Source organism: Echinops telfairi, unplaced genomic scaffold, assembly GCF_000313985.2.
Source record: "Echinops telfairi isolate 266 unplaced genomic scaffold, ASM31398v2 ScPeMD7_7405;HRSCAF=8443, whole genome shotgun sequence".
Taxonomy (NCBI): domain Eukaryota; kingdom Metazoa; phylum Chordata; class Mammalia; order Afrosoricida; family Tenrecidae; genus Echinops; species Echinops telfairi.
The window spans coordinates 4,936,160-4,958,476 of NW_022111305.1; the positions used below are offsets into that span (position 1 = coordinate 4,936,160).

A 22,317-nucleotide genomic window follows, 5' to 3' on the forward strand; every position below is an offset into this window, starting at 1 on the left:
AAGTGCTGGACACAGATGACGTATGTACAGATTGTGACGAGTTGTATGAGCCCCTAATAAAATGATTATTTAAAAAAAATCAGTGAACTGTATGATATGTGAGTTATATGTTAATACAATTGTTAAGGGGAGAGAAAAAAAGACCTGACCCGTTGTGAGATGGCATCTAAAGCATCATATAAAGAGAGCAAGAGGTCATCAAAGAGACAGAAAAAAAATCCAAAAGAAACAAAGTAGATCTCATAAGAGACTCTGAAATGTCCTCTTGAACCTAGTGTAGTTAAAGCAAACGGAAGAAATAATGAAATAAACTAACTGATCAAAAATACATATTTTAATTTTTTGTTCTTGTTGAATAAGTTTGTTTTTCTCTATCAACTTGTATTTTATTCTTATTGAAAACATACACAAAAGATAAGCCAATTCAATGATTTATGCATGTACAATGAAATGATATGAATCACACTCTTCAAGGTGTGCAACCATTCCTGACTGCCTCTTCCAAATGGTTTCTCCCCATTAACAGAAACTCACTATTCCCTGTGCTTCTCATGTGCACTTCATGATTGCTGCTTTCTATGTGATCCCATGTAGATAATTCTTCAAAAGCGCACGATGTTCAAGCCAACATTCTTTTTAAAAAAAATCATTTTATTGGGGCACTTGCAGCTCTTATAACACTCCATACATCAATTGTGTCAAGCATATTTGTTCATATGTTGCCATCATCATTTCCCGAACATTTTCTACTTGAATCATTGGTATAAGCCCCTCTTTCCCCTCCTCCCCACAACCCTCCCACCTTTCCACCCTCGTGAATCCTTAATCAATTATATATTGTTATTATTATTTCATATCTTACACTGTCCATTGTCTCCCTTTACCCACATTTGTTATCCATTCCCTTCGTGCGCAGGGGTGGGGAGGGGGTGCTATATACCCAACCTTGTGAAAGGGTCCCCTCTTTCTCCTCATTCCCCCTCCCCGACCTTCTAGCTACCCTGTGATATTGCTCCTCCCACTACTGTTCCTGAAGGTTTTATCTGTCCTGATTTCCATGTGTGGAGAGCTCATATCTGTACCAATGTGTATTATCTGGTCGAGCTAGATTTGTAAGGTAGAACTGGGTCATGGTTGTTGGTGGGTGGGTGGGGAAGGAAGCATTCAGGAACTGAAGGAATGATCTGTATTTTGTTGGTGTTGTACTGCACCTTGGTTGAATCATCCTTCCTTATAACCCTTCAGTGGAGGGGATATCCAATTGTCTACAGATGGACTTTGGGTCTCCACTCCAAAACTTTCATTGGCATCAATATAGTTATTTGTTTTGGATAATTTGATACCTGATGCCTGATCCCGTCAACACCTCAGGGTCACACAGGCTGCCAGGTTTCTTCCATGTGGGCTTATTTGTTTCCCTGATAGATGGCCACTTGTTTAACTTCAAGCACATAAGACCCTAGATGCTATATATTTTGATAGCTGGCACCATCTGCTCTCTTCACAACATTTGCTTATGTACCCATTCTTAATAAAATAAACTCTCATTTAGCTGAAGAAAACTTCAGGGAATATTTTTTTTTAATTCATTTAAGATTTAAAGATTATCTCTGGGCAACAATTCCAAGGGTTCATTCAGCCTCTGTTGCTGTAGAAAAATCTGCGAGAATTATAAAATTCCATTCTGCATTCCTCTTATCACTTTTTAGTCCAGATTTTTCTATGGAATCATTTTCCATTATTATTATTAATATATATCATATCATTCCATAGTTTAATCCTGTCAAGCAGAATTGTACAACTGCTACCAGTTTCTAAACATTCTCTTTGTATATGGACTCGTTGACATCATCTCCCCTTCACAATGACCCCCAGCTCCCCCAGAAACCATTATTCTACTTGTGGTCGCTATAGGTTCACCAATCCTGGGTTTTATAGACATTAAAATGGAAAAACATATAGCACAACTTCAAATAAAATATAATGAAACTAAGAAAGGTTTTACAGTCAAAATATTTAATGATGCAGAAACGGCAAACGAAGATGGAATTAATACTGAGTCATCACAAACAAAATTAATTGTGAGACACTCAACTATTTCAGAGGGTGAGTGTGATCAAGAATTGATGGTGTCGAAGGAAGACGTCCAAGTTGCCTTGCATACATTAGCGAAAAACAAGGCACCAGCAATTGATTGAATACCAATTGATACGTTGCAACAAACTGATGTACCTGTGGAAGCGCTCATTAGTGTATGCTAACAAATTTGGAAAACAACTACCTGGCTAATTGACTAAAAAAGATACATGTTTGTGTCCATTCCAGTGCAAGGTAACCCAAAAGAATGTGGACAGTATCACACTATATTATTAATTACCAGGAAAATTATATATTTTTAAAATTACAGGTGTAGCCATATATCAACAGAGCTGTCAGAAATTCAAGCTGTATTCAGAAGAGACTGTGGAACCAAGGATTTTATTGCTGATGTCATATGGACCTGGCTTGAAAGCAGAGAAGCAAAGAATAGGAGAAGAGGGAACCGATTACAAGGAACTATATGTGACCTCCTCCCTGGGGAAGGACAACAGAAAAGTGGGTGAAGGGAGATGTCAGATAGGGCAAGATATGACAAAATAACAATTTATAAACTATCAAAGGCTCATGAGGGATGGGGGAGTGGGGAGGGAGGGGAAAAATGAGGACCTAATGTCGGGGGTTTAAGTGGAGAGAAAATGTTTTGAGAATGATGTACAAATGCGCTTTACACAACTGATGTGTGTATGGATTGTGATAACAGTTGTATGAGCCCCTAATAAAATGTTTAAAAAAAAAGAATAGGAGAAAAGTATTTATTGTGTTCTGTTGACAATGACAATATTTCATTCAACTATGTGGGTCCTAACAAACTATGGATAGCATTGTGAATAATGGGCATTCCAGAACAGTCAGTTCGGCCTAAGCTGAAAATGTACATAGACCAAGTGGAAGTTATACACAGAACAAGGGGATGCTGAGTACTTTAAACTCAAGAATAGTGTGCACCACAGGTGCATTCTTTCACCATAATTAGTATCTGTATGCTGAGCAAATAATCTGCGAAATTGGACTAAAGAAAGAAGTATGTAACATCAGGCTAGGAGGAAGGCTCATTTCTACTCTGCTCTATGCTGAAGGCAAAACTGGTTTGAAGTACTTACTGATAGAGACGTACCCTTCAATATGGAGTATGCTGCAACGTAAAGCAAACATTCCCCCAAAGGAACTAATGAACATCTTGAAAAACAGAGAAATGGTTGAAGGGGTCAAGGATTTGGCTTTGCTTGGATTCTGAACCATGAAATTAGCAGTCAATAAATTAAATGATGTGTTACATTGAGCAGATTTGGAAAAAACACCTCTTTAAATATTAAATAGCAAGAAATGTCACAGAGGACACAGGTGGACCTGATCCAACCCAAAATTTTTTATTTATTATTTTTAATTTTATATTTTTATTGGAATAATAGTCTCATAACCACACAAAGCTAGACAGTGAATACAGAATACTAAGGGAGGCCTAATTCATTTGAATAATGGTGTTGATATAGAATATTTAGTATACTATGTTCTGCTACAACAATGGACAAATCTGTCTTGGAAGAAGTGCAGTCATAAAGCTTTTGGGAAGTAAGGATGATATATTAGTCTAAGTACTTTGGAGAAAAAAATCCACAGCAACTCATGTATAAGAGAGTTTTATGTAAAGAAAATTTGCATCATGAAAACATCCCAACCCAGTGCTGCCCAAGCCCACAAGTCCAACACTAACCCATTAACCCAACTCCAGTCCACAAAGTCCTCCACCTCACAAAACAGAGGCAATGACGCCGACTGCAGGAGAAAAGCTGAGTCAGTGAACGAATAAGCATCTCAGCACTGGCAGGGGTCTCCACACGGCTGCTCCAGCACCCAGGGCTGCATCGGGATAGGTCCATGTAGCTTCTCCTTGGGGATATCTTGTAAGAAGCCAATCTTGCCAGCTGAAGCAGGGAACTGCTAAGGCAGCTGCACCCTGGTGCGACCATCACAAAGCAAGAGACCCGAGAACTAGAAAGGCGAGGCTCATCACCCATTTATCCCTCCGCCTTTCAATTAGCCCCACATGTGATTATCGGCCAGGTTGGCACAATTAACTAACTCAGATGGTGAGACTTAGGTTCATGCCCTCTGACATGTGGTCAGGAGAGACCAGCCAATGGCAAAAGACAGCATGTTCGGCCCATGGACTGGAAAAGATCCATAATTAGACCAAGAAGAGCCTCGTTTAGATGGTTTGGCACCACGACTGCAAAAGGAGCTCCGACAGGAGAACAATGGTAAAGATTATGAAGGGCTGCACGGCATATCATTCTGCTGTGCATCGGGTAGCTACGATTGGAACCAACTCAGCAGCACACACAAGAGGAATCACTTGGAACAGTGCACGTCCCCTGTACTCATTCAGAGGCAGGTGACTACAGTGAAACCTGTGAGAGCGCAGAGTCCCTGGCCCTGTCTTGTTCTTCGCCGTCTCTCACTTTCCCTTCTTCAACAGGGTGCGATCTTCTCACTGCTCTCTCTCTCCATTGTGGAACATATTTGCGTTTTCCTTCTCTGAAAGGCTTCCTCCTTCCATGGATTCCTAGTTCCACAGGTTTTATTGCATGTTCTTTCTAGAACTTCTGGCCAATGTCTGATTTTCACAAAAGAAGAGAGAGGGCCAAAAGACCTGGACTCCCGGGTCCTGTGGGACACTTGCTCGTTGCACAGGGATGCCTACCTGAATGGACGGAAGCATGGGGGCTGACATCCCACGTAACACCATGGTGCTGCATCATCTAGAGAGGATGTTAGTATTGATTTGCATAAGGGGGCCTGAGAGACACAGGCTTACAAAAGGCCCCTGAAACTTAGGAAGCAAAGGGAGAAGCCCTGGTTGTATATAGTTTCAGTTCTAACTTCTCTCAACAATTCATTAAAGGAGCTGATGTATATCAACAGTGAAGCTTTCCTTATTGATTCAGTAGAGCAGGATAAGGGCAGGAAGGATGTCCTGTTGGGACGTACACCATGAGAAGAATGTAAGTTTATTTCAGGAGGAAATTCAGCATGAACATCAGCCGTCTGTCCTGCTTCACTGCAAAGCATATAAGGACTAAGGGGGTGACTGTAAAATGGCTCTTTGCAGAAGGTGAGAGAAATAGAAAAACTCATATCCTTCGGCTTTATGAAACTTCTTAAAAAGTTTTCTTGAATAAAACCAATGCATACATATCACTTTTCCAAAATCATGATACTTTCAATGTGACTACTGTTAAAAGCATCTGAAGCCGCATGAGTGAGCAGCAACCTACGGAGCCTTTAATTGATGGACATATAATAGCCGTTTCAAATTTAAAGCTGAATTCCTTGGGTTTCTAATTATAACTACCAATATTTTGACAAAAAGCCACTATGTTAAATAATTTTCATGTATATTGCTTTTCAAACAAAAAAGGACACTATACAATTCGGTGTTACTATTACCTTGTTAATCAACATGATTTAAAGAAGTTGAGTGACTTGCTTAATTTCACATACCAAATCCTTGGAAGACTGCAGAACCAAACACATACCTATTCTGCCTTTAAACCTGAACTCTTTCGAAAGTCTATGAGAATAGGGCATTTTAACTAACAGAGAAAAAAAAAAAAGATCCAGCAATACCACTGCTGGGCATCTACCAGAAGCTGGTATATGCTGGGCATATACCAAAAGATCCAGCAATACCACTGCTGGGCATATACCAAATAAGAAGCTGACCACAAACAGATGTTTGCACCTTGGTGCTCATCATCACTCTTCACAACAGCAAGAAGTTGGAAACAACCTAAATTTCCACCAGTAGATGATTGGATAAAGGAACTCTGGTACGTACACACAATGGAATCTTATGCATCACTGAAAAATAGCAACGAATCCAAGAAATGCCTAACATGTGGAGGGAGCTGGAAGTTGTTACGCTGAGTGAAATTAGTCAAGCACCCAAGAACAAATCCTGTATGAGTCCACTGCTGTAGCAGCAAAATGGGCACACACCCAAGCTTGTTGGGCATCCAGGCTATTGACCGGGGAGCTAGATAGCCTAGCAGAGGCCTGATGGCATCAAGGAACCATATACCACCCGCTGCAGGTAAGCATTTTGAAACACAAAAGTATTTAGAAACACATTAGGCCAGAGGATACCTCACATCAGTGGGGATCCAATGGTCAAGGGAGGGGAGAGGGTGGTGTATAATGTGAGGCTGACATGTGTATCTGTACTAATCACTCCCCTCCCCAGGTAAACTGTCCTATCAGAGGGTGGAAAGTTACAGATGGGAAGCACACCCCAGGGGAGGGGAAACAGAGCAACCGTGTCTGGAGGAGCACAATGGCATATGTGTTGGGAGGAAAGAGGGGGGACTGACTTCCAGGTCTGGGGAAGAATGACTGAAAAGGCTTTTGGGGGCCCTAGGTGCGGAGGACTTTCAGGGGCATGCACCGGATGGACCACATAGGCCCTGGGCTTCTGATTGCATTCTGGGGGCCCAGGCAAGGGGTCGTGTTGCTCTGGGACACTGTATTGTGGATGGTCAAGGGGTACAGCATGCTCCAGAGGCTGCATGAGATCCCACGTGGGAATTCCACTGGGTGAATTGGGCTCTACCTCAGACGCATCTAGAACTTGATGATTTAAACCAGAAAATACAAGGCATATGAGGAAGCAGAAGATAGCTGTGCCAACTTGGGGGAGCTGTTGGTAAGCGGACAAATAAGGTCTTGCTACATCAATGCTGTATAAGTTGTGTTAAGATGTGTATTATTCTGGCAAACTTGTGACTACCTTTCTGATGTATTTGGTTTTTGTTTGTTCATATCAGGGTATAACTTGGAGGTGCTATGGAGTGCGGGGTTACCCTCTTGAAGTTGTGGAATAAGTTTTTCTGCTTTTTGGTAAATGAAACCCGGGGTTGATGAACCTATAGGGATAGCAAGTAGAACAAGGGGTTGGGGAGGGGGTGTAGGTAAGGGAGTGGGTTAAAAGGGAGATAATGTCAAGATACCCAGGAAGAAATAGCATATAATCTGAAGTTGAAGGGAGCGATTAGTATCAGAGGCTAAAGTCTGAGAACCTAGTTTGTAGAAGGCTACGGATGACAGTGGGAGCCCAAGATTCCTGGGAGGAACTATAAAGGACATAAACCTCGGAGAACTACCTGGAGTCACTACTGATGGATACGAGGGAAGTGGTCACTAAACGAGTACATTGGTGAGGTGAGTACAGAAGGTCAAAGGCAGAAGCCCGACTTGAACAGTCAAAACTTGTCAGCAGATTCACCCTAGGATGCACGCTGGGCCTGATCTGGTTTCCAGAATCATATGTATTAGGGGGTTGTACTGTTTGGTTTGGTTTTGATTGGACATATTAAGGGGTTTCTCAGAGCTGTTCTGTCATTGGGGGTCAACGTCTTGAAGTTGAGGTTTACGTTTTTCATTTGGGGGGGTATGAAAGCCAGGGCAGATAAACCTATAGAGTCAGCAAGTGGTATAAAGGTTTTGGGGGGAGGGGGCACAGAGGTGGTGGCAGGGTGAAGGGGTGAAGATTTCAAGGGGTCCATATACAGAAAGAATGTTCGGAAACTGATTATGGCTGCAAATGTATCCACAATTATTGTGGATGTGATTGAACTATGGAATGATGTGAACTATGTATTAACCCCAATTAATAAAACATGTTAGTGTTTATGTAGGATATAAAAAATTTATCTTGTATCAAAAATAACAATCCACACCTTCTCCTACTACTTGCTAAAGTATGCACTTGTTAAACTTGCCATAATTTCAAAGTACATAATAGATGAAGGTGGGTCAAAACATATTACCACAAAAATCAGAGAAAGCTTCATGAAATAAAAGTATCAAAATGTGAAGGTATTCTCCAACGAGGTCTATATACTTCTGGGGTTGATATTTCCTTCTCTCTAACCCTTTCCTGAAGAATTCTTCACTCTTCAATTTACACAACACCCTCAAGGGATTACGATTGTGTTCCTTTTCGATGTATTTTGAATTTGGAGAACTAAAGGAAGTCTGTGAAGGCAAGACCAGGGTGGTCCGGTCAACGGGCTAAGGTTTTCTTACTGGATTCTCATAGGACAGCCTTTGCTGCCGTCGAAGAATGAGCAGCGGCATTTTCGTAATACGGGAAAAAATCCTTGGTGCAAATGTCCTGGCCTTTTAATGGTCAGTGCAGTTTCCATTTTCTGAAAACTTCTTCTAAATCAAACTCCATGATTTTTCTGTGCCCTTTAAGAAAATCTATCAAAATGACTCCTTTAAAACTGCACCCTCACCCAAGCAAACGACAACAAAAATCACCCGACCTTCTCAGCTGATTGCTCTACCTTGACTTTTACTCACCTCATAAATCCCCTCTGAAGCCACAGGTTGGGTAGACACCTTAAGGTACTTTAAAGAGACTAAGGCAAGTGACTTACTAACAGAATTTATCTTTGGCCATCCACTGGCCACAGAGGATGCTTATACAAGTTGTGTTTGGAATAAACCTAAGCATGTATAAAACAGAACCCTGTTACACTGTCACTTACCCTCATATTTTAACTAACATGGAACTGGCCATCAGTACATTGTCTGCACACACACACACACACACATACATACCTTAAATGATAAATTCTAATTCATTCAGAAAGAAACAGAGTGGCTGCTTACCTGTTCAGATAGTTGTTGTCCAGTAAGGTGAGCCTGCATGACAGCATCACGCACAAGCATGTGGAAGTCCAGGAGCACGTGTTCAATGTCATGTGGTCCATGCATCGCATCGGATAGCTCTTCCAGTGACCGGATGTACGCATGCCAATGGGGATTAAGCTCCACCACTTGTGCCAAGCAGCCTCGCAGGACATTGAGGCAGTAGCCCATACAGGGCTTCCTGGGCGTCCGACCCTGGCAGTGAGCACAGTAGCGCATCTTCAGGAGAGCTCTGCTGCAGTCTTTGGAGAACGGCAGGTGGTCTGTGGTGTTGATGACTTCGATGCCTAGATTGAGGGCCTGCAGGAATATGCGGCCAGGCAGCAGAGACCTCCCCATTTGTCCCATGACCCTCTGGGGAATATTTCCAAATGGCCTAACATCTTGACGGGCCAAGCGGACACATTCTGAATATTCCACAGAACTGCGGGTCACACCAGGGTTAATCAGACGGCTGTAAACCAGAGGAAAAAGACTGTCGAAGAATCTGTGCACAAATGCTTCAGGGTTAACATCCGCACCAAACACAAAGAGTCCCACATCAGTGAAGAACGCTCGAACCGAAGCAGCAGCCTCTGAGGCTATGGTTGGATAGGTGTTGCAAAAGACTATACTTGTGTGGTTTTCTGCTTGTTTGATGAGCGCTTCAAGAGTTTCTGTAACAAAGAGAGAAAAGATTAAAAGGCTTAGGATTGGTGTTAAATTGTAAATCCATTTCTGTTCCAAATACTAAATGGCTCAAATGTGTGGATAGTTAATCTTAGTACAGAAATGGCATATTTATCTATAACAGGCTTAGCCTCCCAAGGATAGCAACTGGTCAACAAAGTGTACTACATACAACACACCCTTTATAGAGATGAGTTTCCCGGACTCAAAGTTTGATTAAAAAGTGTAGAAATCAGGAGTCATGTCAGAAAAATGGTGGGTAGATACCTGTGAATCCCAATTCCTTCACAGAACACTTTTTTAAAGATCAAATCAAATCAATTTATAGAACCAACTTTTTGCAATTTTGGAAAGCAATTAAAGGCTACATTAACCATTAACCAAGCAAATGCTGACCAAGAAAAAGGCAATGCAAAAATGGTATGAAAGCTCTGGGGCATGTTTACTCGCCCTTCCTTGATGTTCCCACTTCCAGATCGTGCCCAGTAGCACCCTTGAAACGGCAACATAGCGGTGGGGAACTTCAAGACCTCATGTTTGAGGTGGTAAAGCAGACCCCCTTCCCAAACTAATGTGTTCGCTTGAAAGACAGGTGCAAGGGCTGTTTCTCCTAACTTGTGCTTCCAAAAAGTGATAAGCATTTCTCAGAAACCTAGGACAAAAGATGAAATTTTTTTCACACAATAGACCACTTAGTGTGAGGTTGTTAGCCGAGGAGACCATTTATTTGGGAAATGTCTAGGGTATTCACAAGCTCTCTTTTATACTTAGGAAGATGGCCAGGATAGGACACAGGGGAAAAAACTGAGCAGTACTATATTTTCAACATAAACTTTTATAGGCTCAGTGTCAACAGCAAGTGAAGGTTAACAGAATTATAAAGGGCTTATGTGTTAAAAGGATTGGCCCAGAACATAGTCAGTCTACAAATACTGGGAGATGTGGGATCTGTTTTCTGAAGCTTCCCCAGAGCCCTGGTAGCACCGCCATCGACAAGGTCTGCAATCTGAAACCACCAGCTGTTGGGGCTTTCTGCTCCCCTAAAAAGTTACCACAGGTCTACCCTGTCCTCTGGGGTCCTGAGTTTGTTTTACTGTGTGTGTGTGTGCATGTTGTGTGTGTGCGTGCTGTATGTGTGTGCTGTATGTGTGTGCTGTTTGTTTTAAAAAAGCTTCTTAAACGGCGGATTGTAACCCACATATGAGGTCATGTAACTAAATGTGGGGTGGCGAAAACTTTGGCAACCGTAAAATGTTTCTGAACATGCAACGATCAAAAAGCAATTCAGAATCACACCCATGATGAACACAAGTTGTTTCTGGCAGTGCTTGCCCATGTTGCACCACGTGACTCCAATGCACGCAGCCTTGGTTCTGAACACACAACACACGCTCTTCGTCACTACAACACTTATCTACAGTCAGGACACCTGTCCCAAACTCTAAGCTTTACATTTAACTTACTAATTTTCCCTTCTACTAGTATTTGCCATCATGCACTGGAAATAGAACGTTGACTGATGGTTTCACTTGAGCTCAGCTGCTCGGCCAGGTGAGACAGCATGAACACCAGAATCCTGAAACTGTCCGCATTCCCCCAAGCAGCTGAGGGAAAGCAGAGATTGACAGGCCTTTCCACTTTACAATAAATTCTGTGTGTGTGTGTGGGGGGGGGGAGTCTTAAAACACAAAACAACTCCTAGTGTTTTATTTACTGGTGTAATCATCTACATTGAGACAGAACTGACAGTTTTGTGTCTTTTATTTTCTTGGCAATATTCTGTTCTTTTTGTTTCATTTGGTTTGGGGTCTAATACTTTGGAGAAACAAATCCACATCAACTCATGTATAAGAGAGAGTTTTATGTAAAGGTTAAGTGCGCATCAAGAAAATATCCCAACCCAATGCTGCCCAAGCCCACAAGTCCAACATGAACCCATTAACCCATATGTCCAACAACAGTCCACAAAGTCCTCCTCCATCTCACCAAACAGATGCAATGACGCCAACTGCAGAAGGAAAGCCAAGTCAGTGAATGTGTAAGCACCCGAGCGCTGGCAGGGGTCTCCACACGGGTGCTCCAGCACCCAGGGCTGCATCAGGGAAGGTCCATGTGGCTTCTCCTTGGGGATGTCTTTCAGGAAGTCAGCCTTGCAAGCTGGAGTAGGGAACTGCTAAGACAGCTGCACCCTGGTGCGACCTCAAAGCAAGAGACCCAGGAACTCAAAAGTCGAGGCACACCGAGCCATTTATCCCTCCGCCCTTCAATTAATCCCACATGTGTTTATCGGCCATGTTGGCACAATAAACTAACTAACTCAATCCACCCCTTGCCAAACTTGCACCTGTACATAATTCTTTAGCATCACAATTTCAATTAAGTAACACCTACACCTTAACCCTATAATCCTGTGAATGTTCCCCCCACCTATGAAAGTTTGTAAGCCAACCACTTCATGCCTTTATCTCCCCCAAATTTGGGTATCCAATTTATATACTGCCCACTTCCATCAACCCAGTTCTCTGAGAAGACAATCATATTTTTCGACATGAAGAGTCTTCATTCCAGTTGGAACCTTGTGAAGTCTGCATCCATAAGCAAAGTCAAATCCAGACAGGCCAACCATGAAAGTCAGCAACAATATGCACCAGTTCACAGGCTCGAAAATCTCCAGCTGGTCGGGTTCTGGTCAACTCAATGTGGGCTGCCTCACTCAGCCTCCACAGAGTGCCCATTGGTCACCTTGTCTTAGACCATGGGCTCTCACCAACTCAACAAGCCTAGCCCCCTCAGGCTAGGTCATGAACCTTAGACCAGTCAACCAGCTCTTGTCTTCTCCTTTTTCCCCTGTAAACCAAGTCCACAGGTGCAAGTGGCCAAATTCAACCTGTCTCTTTATTGCTGCATTTCTCCCACGTCCACTCAACAAGTAGATCCAGGTGGTCACCTACCAAGCATTTCAGCCTGCTCACAGGCTTGCTTTAACATTCACTTCCTGAGAGGAGTTTTCTTCATGGTTCCAGATTTTTTCCAGCTTCTGACAAAGACCATTGGTGCTTGTGAACTCCAAAGCACTGGGTGGGGCATACCTTTTCAAATCTTTTTTACATACATGACCTAATCCCATCTAAAGATCAAATTTTCATGGCTGAAGCCTTGCAAGCTGGAGCAGGGAACTGCTAAGACAGCTGCACCCTGGTGCGACCACAATGCAAGAGACCCAAGAACTCGAAAGGCGAGGCTCACAGAGCCATTTATCCCTCCGCCCTTCAATTAATCCCACATGTGTTATGGAGCAATTCTACCCGGTCCAATAGTGTAACTATGAGTTGAAGTCCACTCACAACCGCAGTCAAGCAGGCATACCTCTTTACACTGGGCTTCACAGATACTGCATTGCTTGTCAAACTGAAGGTTCCTGATCCCTTGGTGTTGAGCAAGTCTATCAGGACCTTTTCCACCATCGCGTGCTCACTTCATGCTGTGTCTCACCTTTTCATGATTTTCACAATATTTCAAACCTTTCCATAATGCTGTAGCACACTTAATAAACAGAAGTGTCATGTAAAAATTACTTTTATATTCATTGGGAAACCCAAAATTTCGTGAGACTCACTTTATTGTGATACTCACTTTACTGTGTCTGGAGTATTTGGCTAATGTCAGTAGGTGGGAAGTGTCTAATATACATTAAGGAATCATCATCATCATCCTTAACTTTTGCTTTTTATGACTTACCATAAATTAGATGCTTTAATTTCCTTGATTCAATTAAAAGCTCCTATTCTTTGAATGGATTGTGTAGACACTATAATTATTATAATGGTTATTTTATTACCATTCTGGGACACTGAGCATGTAAGTGATTTGCGGATGCTCACATAATAGAAAGTGGTAAAGACCAGATTTGAACATGGTCCATAATGGTTCTGAACTACTATGACATACAGTCTCTCTCTGAAAAACTATTTAAACTAGTTGAAAATGGGCAGTTGGCACAGACTTAAGGCAAAAACAAAACAAACAAGTAAACAACACTTTATATATGTGTGTGACAAAAGTGCTAAAATTTTACATTTAAAATTAGCCAATGGAAGAGTTAGGTCAGAAAGTCTTTATTGACTATTAATAATTATTCCTTTTTTCATTGTTGTTGTGAACTAGAAGTCTAAACTTTAAAAAAATATGTTTAGAAATCTAAATTTTAAAGAACTATGTGTTCAAAGATAAGATTTTATAAATCACATGAATTTTATTTTTGAATCATGACCAATTCTAAAAAAAATGCTTTCCTTATTTGGAAGGAATTTGTTTTGTTTAATAAGAATAGAAAACATCACTGCAAATTTGCATCAAAGTCAAAATATTTGGAATATCAGTGTTATCTTCAATGGAAAAGAATTTGACAGAGATACTAATTCATCCCTCAAAAACTCAAAACTAACTCAGCCTTGAGGTACAAACAAAGCCTTCAGGAAAAGAAGTTCTTGAAGATCCCTCAGTGCCACCCTGTCATGATTAATACTCTCAGGACATAGCAGCCAACTTTGCAGCTCATGTTCAAATCCATTTTCTATTTTAAAATTGGTTATATTAGCTGATACTACCATTTGTATGCCATACACGTGAAGATCATTATAAAGTAAAACCCATCATGTAGGACAGTACTACTTAATCCTGAGCCATAAGAGGACAGAGCCGTAATTCTACAGCAGTGCACTCCTATTTAGAAATTCAAGTGTATTTCTTCCACTTTCAAATGTATTGTCAGTGACATTCTGTAGCTTTTTTTTGTATTATTTATATTCTAATCTGGACTTTCAATACTGCACTTCATTTGTTTTTCTATTTTAAATTTTAATTAAGCTTCTGCTTCTACACATGTAAACTGGCCCTGCCCATATACTGTGAAATATTGCAGAAAAAAATCAGATTACACTCTTGATTTCACTTATAGCTACAGTGAAGTCTATGCCCTGTACCTAATCTGTCTAAACCTCTTGATGTGCAAGCCAATCTCACTTAACATTATAGTCATAAAATAACAGCTAATTATCAAAACCCTTCTGTTAAAATTAAAGGCTAGCTTGGTAATTTGAAGAAAGCCAAATATCCTATCCTCATGCATATAAATTGTGCCACAGTGCTTTGAAAAGTCTCCATATAGTTAATAAAATGTTTAGCCAGCCTCAAATAATTCAACCTGTCTTTTGTTCCATAATGAATAAATTAATCTGACAAGATTTATTGTACCTGAGGAGGCTGAGGGTAAATTACAAATTTTAACAATTTGCAAAGTTTCGGCAATGGTATTTTAGTAAATACTTTATGTAATCTCACTTAAACTACTCTAAATTGCTATGTACAGTATCATATACATTTTAAGTAAAAACAAATTTCTTTTTATGTATCTAATAACACACACAATATATTGATATGTAGTGCCAGATATGACTGAAGATTATAAAACAGTAAATAATCCCAAAGCTCCCATTACCGATGGCAAAGTTTCTTAAGTCTCACTATGCATAGAAGTAACTTCAGGTCTCTAGGTCACACAACATATTTAGATACAGTAGGCCTGGATTGAAGCCCAGAAATCTGCATCCTGAACAAGCACACTAAGGAATTCCAACTCAGACTATTTAAGTGTTATACTAGAGAAAAAAACGGACTCTGGTGTTTCTGAAAGTGTAACTATCCTGGCATCCTGACACAAGACGCGCGACGCTCTTTCTTGTGTGACCTAATCTATGTGTTCACTGTCCTCCTCTCTCTGCTCCTCCCCTCTCTGCCCTTCTTTCCGCCACACATAGCGCTGATGCTCAGATCAGAAACACCAGTTGGTGTTTCCAAGGTTTCAGTTACAAGTTTTCCCCCTTATACATTTCTTTAAACAACAAAACACACTTTATTGTGAAGAAGGTGAATGCTACAGAGATTATACTTCACCTGAACAATTCTTACACATTCTCATTCAACTCATCTATTGCATTTCCCATCAATATACCATCACTTCCCTCACTACCTCTGGTGCATCTTGTTCCTGGTTCTCCTCTCCTAACCCTCCCAACATTGTCCTTGGATAAATGTTGCCCCTTTTGTATTAAATGATTGGTTATTCTAACAGGGAAGTGTGTTTAATTCCTGACCTGAATGATAAAGACAATAGTCCTGGGGGCTCACCAGTAAGCTGGACTTATGTTATGATTTTGAGTTCTCTTCCACATTTTTCTCTCACTCTACCCAAGACTGTCTAAAGCAGTCATTTTTCAGAACAATTGGTCGAGGTAGTCTCTCACCATCTAGTACTCTGGTTTCAGATTTTTGGAGAACATGTTTGCGTGCTCCATTAGTCCATTAGAATCATTGTTTCTGTGTACCTTTAGAATGTTGTTACTTTTCTGCTGCCTGGATTGGGAGAGACCAACAATTGCACCTTAGATGACTGCTCAGAAGCTTTTAAGACCCTAGTCATTCATTATTCGCCAAAGTGGGATGGAGAACACGGTCTTTATAAGCTATTTAGGCCAACTATGTCTTGGCGTCCCCCAAGACTACGGTCCTGATATTCCAGTGCCAACTCTTGTTCTCAAGTAGTTTGGGTATGTCTCAAAAGTTTTCATAATTTTTTCTTGTGTATATTCCTCCTTATAATGGCTCTGTGCAATCACAAGTGAACACACATGTACAAATATCCTCTGTCTCACCTATATAGATATCCATGGTATATCTGGTTAGACATCCCACCTGGTTAGACATGTTCAGCTTGCAGGTCTACCCAAACATTGACTTGCTGATTATCACTTTTGCAGGATGTCACTTGCTGATTATAACATCATTTGCCTTTGTTGCCTTTAGCTCATGCAAACCTCCAGTGTCTACCCCTGACTCAAATTTTTGGAACCCCTCTCAGTGCGTACTGCCTTCCCTTTAGCTGGTAGCACTTATCTACCATCTAGCCGGTGACTTCTCCACTTTCCTTCCCTTCCCACTTCTGATAACCATCAAATAATTTTATTTTCAAGTATAAACCTATTCTTGACTTTTTAAAATAGTAGCCTCATGCAATATTTCCCCTTCTATACGTGAGTAATTTGATGAAGCATCATCTCTACTGCAGTGTCAGTCATGTTGTGATATGCTTCACAGATTCATCATTATTCCACCTGGAAATCTTATACTCTTCTTACATATCAAATGCCAATCTGATTCACGGTCTTTTTGCTTCTGTCAAGTTCAGTTCATTGTATTCAAGCATACCTAGAAGTGTCGTGGGCTCTATTCCAGAATACTGCAACAAAGCTAAAATTACAATGAAAGAAGTCATTTTTTTGTTTCCCAGTGCATATTAAATGTTATGTTTACATTTCATTGTAGTTTATTAAAAGTTCTTAGCATTATGAAAATGTGACTCTCAGTAACATAATGTGTCAGTCTGGGTACTTAAAAGAAACAAATCCACAGAAACGAATGCATAAGAGAGAGTTTTATATAAAGGTTAAGTGCACATCAAGAAAACATCCCAACCCAGTGCTGCCCAAGTCCACAAGTCCAACATTAACCCATTAACCCATATGCCCAACACCAATCCACAAAGTCCTCCTCCATCTCACAAAACAGATGCAATGATGCCGACTGCAGGAGGAAAGCCAGGTCAGTGAATGTGTAAGCATCTCAGCGCTGGCAGGGGTCTCCACACCGGTACTCCAGCAGCCAGGGCTGCATCAGGGTAGGTCCATGTGACTTCTCCTCAGGGATGTCTTGCAGGAAGTGAGCCTTGCCAGCTAAAGCAAGGAACTGGCTAAGGCAGCTACACCCTGGTCCGACCATCACAAAGCAAGAGGCCCGAGAACTAGAAAGGCAAGGCTCACTGAGCCATTTATCCCTTGCCTTTCAATTAACCCCGTATGTGTTTATTGGCCAGGTTGGCACAATAAACTAACTACCTCAGTAAGTGATCAAAATGTAACAGAGACAAGAAGTGAACATATGATGCCGGAAAATGGAATAAAGAGATTTGTTGTAAAAAATATGCCAAAAAACTTCAATTTTCAAATAAAGCAATATTTACAAACCACAGTAAGACAGAGTGAAACAAAATAAATTATGTCTGCATTCTGTTGTAGTTTACTCTTTTATACACATCCCTTTGAATAGGATACACACCTTGCAACATTTCATAGATATGTATTAATGTTCTTATAGGAGTTTCTGGATAGTGCAAAAGGGTAAGTTCAGGGCTACTGGATTTCATTATTCAAATCCACCAATACACACGTTGGAAGCAAGGCCCAGTGGTCTCCTTCCAATTACTCAACGGAAATTTGAAAAATCTATGGAGTACAATTCTTCACTGAGACACATGGGATTCTAATGAGTTAGAATTAACACAATGAAAACTCCTTTGGTTTTTTTTAGATATAATGTTCCTGTATGCTCCACTACACCTACAGTTCTTAAAATCAAGAACCAGACTTTATTCATCACAGATACACGCTCCATCAATATGAGATCTACAACATAATAAATATGTAGTAAGCGTTGACTGATCAAAAAGTTGAATGTTATTAGGATGAGTTTTTAAAAATAAGTCTAACCATTCTAAAATCTAACCTCTTATCCACACATCTTTAAAGTCAAATATCTTAAGGCAGAACATCTGTCTTAAGTCAGAAAGAATTAGGAATTCAATCAGGTAAAGACGTGTGTGCTTTGTTCTTGAATCACTGTACTTAATGTAAGATTAATTGTTTTAAGGGGGAAAACCTTGTTTTTTATTCATTTTAACTTCTACATGCCCAATGGATATATTTAAATTTTTTCTAACTGACTTCATTTTCACATTTAATAAGACCAAAAATATAGCTCTTAAGGGGAAATTGGAGATAGCGGAGCACATTCAAATGACTATATCTGTTTGGTGTTGGAAAATTACTTACATAATGTTTTTATTATGAAGGGAAAGGTCCACTAGGAAAAAGAAACTGGAATAAATTTTTAGAAAATTGTTCTACAAAAACAGGAATATGAGCTTATGTATCCTCTTCCTGGCTCACCTTCCAAAACACTAAGTAGAAAAGAATTCGCTGTGACAAAAAGTTGGAGGAAGATAGGAAAGTGGCTGGGAAGACATTCCACTGAATGGAATGACTGTTAAATTTCTAAAAACAGAAACTTCCATTTTTGTGCTATCTTTTATTTCACTGTGCCTAAACGTCCCGTAACCTGTTACATACCACCACCGTGGGTTAGTGGCACGCTAGAGCTGGGGGAGGACGTTTTGACTCCCTTGTTTGATAGTGTGGATGTGAAGGAAAGGCATCAACCATCAACCGTGAGGGATAAAGGACACCTCATGTGGAAATGAAGAAATAGGAAGGAAAAAACTAAGGGAAGAAGGAAGAAAAAGAAAGAGGGTCAAAAGAAGGCAAGAGGGTGGAGGAGGAAATACTATTTCCAGTTATTTGATGGAAATGTTTCTCTATTACTTTCCTACAATTTTAAAATTCAGGTTATTCGTTCACACATGACAAATGTAATCACAATTATAATTGCCAAGAAAATATAAACCAGCAATAAGTATCTAGGGACTTCTATGATTTTCTTTACTGGCTTAATCCTAGGTTTCAATGTCATATTCAAAAATTTCAGTTCATAAAATGAACATTCTATTAAAACTGGCAATAAGAAATTATCCAGTCAAAAATGAGAGTTTCTACTAAATTTATACTCTTCCTGTTGTTGCTTCTTTGCCATATAGTATCAAATACTTTAAACCACACATATTTTGTGTTCTACATGTAATACAGAAAAATTTCAGTAATGCCTATAAGTATATAGGCTGAGACAAAAGTAAAAGGTGAAATATCTACAATTAATTTAAAATGTCTTTCTCCGACTTGTGCTGTGAGCAGAGAATATCAGTCTGGAACACCTGTCTAGCAGATCAGTGGACTTTATGTTGTTGTTGCTAAATCAATCGAAAAATATACAAGGCAACCAAACAAATAAATACTATTACATTGTTGATCATACAGCTTCTTGTTATCAAGAGAATATTATTGCCCACATTTACCTTCTCTTAATCAACAAATAATAACTTAGTACCTACTATAGGAAAGTGCTACTTCCCCTTACATCAAAAAGATGCATGCAGAAATGTGTAAGACTTAAGAACAATTTAACCAGGAGACCAACCACAAGAAGTGAAGGCCTGCCTTCTCTGTGTAGGATGTCAGGCACTGGTTTGGTAGTAGAAACTTCCCCCCAAAAAACAACCATCTGAGAAAGCTCACCACGCACACCGAGGCAGTGCTTTCTCCAGCTAGTCAAAGGATGAGCGTGCAATTTTGGGATCTCTGAATTGCTTTTATTCTGATCTCCTGTGAGGGGTCCTAAGCGTACGACGAACTACAGAGGGTGTAAAAATCTAGTAGTTATTTAATCAATGTGATTGGTTTCGGAGTTCAAACAAGAAGTTCTTACACAAGACAATATCTGTTAACCTGAAAAATTAACATTTTATTTAAAATATTACATTAAAAACAGTTTTAAAGGGTTGGGTATTAGAGACAACCTTGGATCAATTATGTTATACCTCTAAACCAGCGGTTCTCAACCTGTGGGTCACGACCCCTTTGGGGGTTGAATGACCCTTTCACAGGGGTCGCCAGATTCATAACAGTAGCAAAATTACAGTTATGAAGTAGCAACAAAATAATTTTATGGTTGGGGGGGTCACCATAACATGAGGAACTGTATTAAAGGGTTGCAGCATTAGGAAGGTTGAGAACCACTGCTCTAAACACAAGCGTTCTCAGTTCTCATGAAAATTCTCATTGACTAACAAAAAATATTGCATAAACACTGCATTAATGTGGTACATGAAAAAAAATCTTAAAAAATAATCCTTAGAACTATCCTCATTACATAAACCAGAGCAAATATTGCTCAATTTAATCAATTTAATTAGAGTTAACTTATCTTGGTGTACTAGTTAGGCCTATATACCAAAAGCAAAGCTCATTGAGATGCTAAATTAAATCTAATTATCACTTTTGGATATCTTTTGGGGTTGTTTAATTGTTTGCTGATGTCAAAGATGAAGAAGCAACACTATCTGATATAAACACTTGTCGTATCATGGTGCATTGCTGTGCACACACACACACACCACATACAGAGAGAGAGACGATCCCATCCGTTTCACACAAAAAGAAATATTTGACAGTCGGTGAGGAATAACAATGATAAACCTGTTTTCAGGAGCTAAGAACAGCACCAGAGTTATCTTATTCTGCACAGTTTAACACATGCCCTCAACTGGGTACCAAATCATGAATGAGGTTCTAAACATTCTCAACTATTGGTTGAAATATTTCCAAGGAGGAGACACAACGACTAGTGGTAAGTAGCTGGAGATGCTGCAGCCACAGATATTTCTAGTGAATGTTCATTGATTTTTTTTCCTTTAGATAAATTTTTAAAAAAACACATCTTAACTAGAAAGATACAAATAACCCAAATCAAAACAATGGCACAAGGCAACAATGGACAATTTACCAAGTGGCCGACAATCCTATAAAGAAATGTTCACAATAATTAGCAACAAAAAAGGTACAAAAATGAGAAATCATCTCAAACTTTCAATTTCAACAAAATTCAATAAAACAAAAAATAATAAGTGCTGGAGAGGATGCGGAGAGGCAGGAACACCTTTCTTTACATTGTCGGCGGGACTGCAGAACCGTATGTTATTGGTATAAAGCCAGATCAATGTATTAGAGAAAAGTAACCGAGGACATGGAAAATAGATTCTCACAGATAAGGGAGTGTAATCAAGCATAAGTAAAATAGTTACTTAAAAAAGTAATAATTCCACAACTGGCTACACATTTGGAAGTAAAAAAGTTGGATAACTCTCCTTTATAAAAATGAAAATATTGAATTAATCTTTAAAAAGGTAGTATTTTAAGAAGTAGGTTAAAAAAATTTTAAGAGATTTTGGAATGTTATTTATTTTAGTAGAATCTGAGACACTTGTCTAAAGTAGATGAAAATTCCCAACACAAGTCACCAAAACAGGCTCAATGGTACAGAGTAATACAGTGCATGTTTTATCTGTTTGTTTATTTGTTTGTTTCTCCTGATATCATTCTAGACCAAAACATAGCAGTTCCTGTCTGTATTACTTCAAATGAACTCCTTACAAGTATTTTCTTATTTTCCAGTGAAGTAAAATATACTGGGATGTCCAATATAGTACAAAACACAGAGTTGTGAGTTTCACAATCCTCAAGTACTTCTTCAAATTTGTTACATGCCAAAAAGAGGAATAGAACTATGTACTCATATCTATATGCTAAGAATTAAGGTAGCAGATGGACACTGGATCTCTACTCCAGTACTCCCTCAACACAAGAACACTTTGTTCTAACAATCCGGCATTTTTGATGCTCGCCTTTCCGACACGATCGCTGAAGACAAAATGGGTGCATAAGCAAATGTGGTGAAGAAAACTGATGGTGCCCAGCTATCAAAAGATAGAGAGTCTGGGGTCTTAAAGGCTTGAAGATAAGCGGCTATCTAGCTGAGAAGCAAAACAGCCCACATAGAAGAAGCACACTAGCCTGTGTGATCATGCGGTGTTGATAGGATCAGGCATCCAGCATCTAAGACCCAGAACAAAACCATACCCAAGGTAAATGGGGTGGAGGGGACATGGAGTGGAGACCCAATGCCCACCTGTAGACAACTGGACATCCCCTCATGGAGGGGTCACAAGGAAGAGATGAGCTAATCAGGGTGCAGTATAGCACTGATGAAACACAC

At 40.0% G+C, this 22,317-nt stretch overlaps 1 protein-coding gene across 1 annotated transcript in view; it reads right to left on the reverse strand.

Moving 5' to 3' along the window:
* The window catches only part of GPC5 (glypican 5), a 737,283-nt gene that overhangs the window by 525,034 nt on the left and 189,932 nt on the right, over positions 1-22,317 (reverse strand). Inside the window, exon 2 of the mRNA XM_004709780.1 lies at positions 8,776-9,470. Coding sequence (XP_004709837.1) covers positions 8,776-9,470 — 695 coding nt within the window. The remainder of the gene's footprint in view (positions 1-8,775; positions 9,471-22,317) is intronic.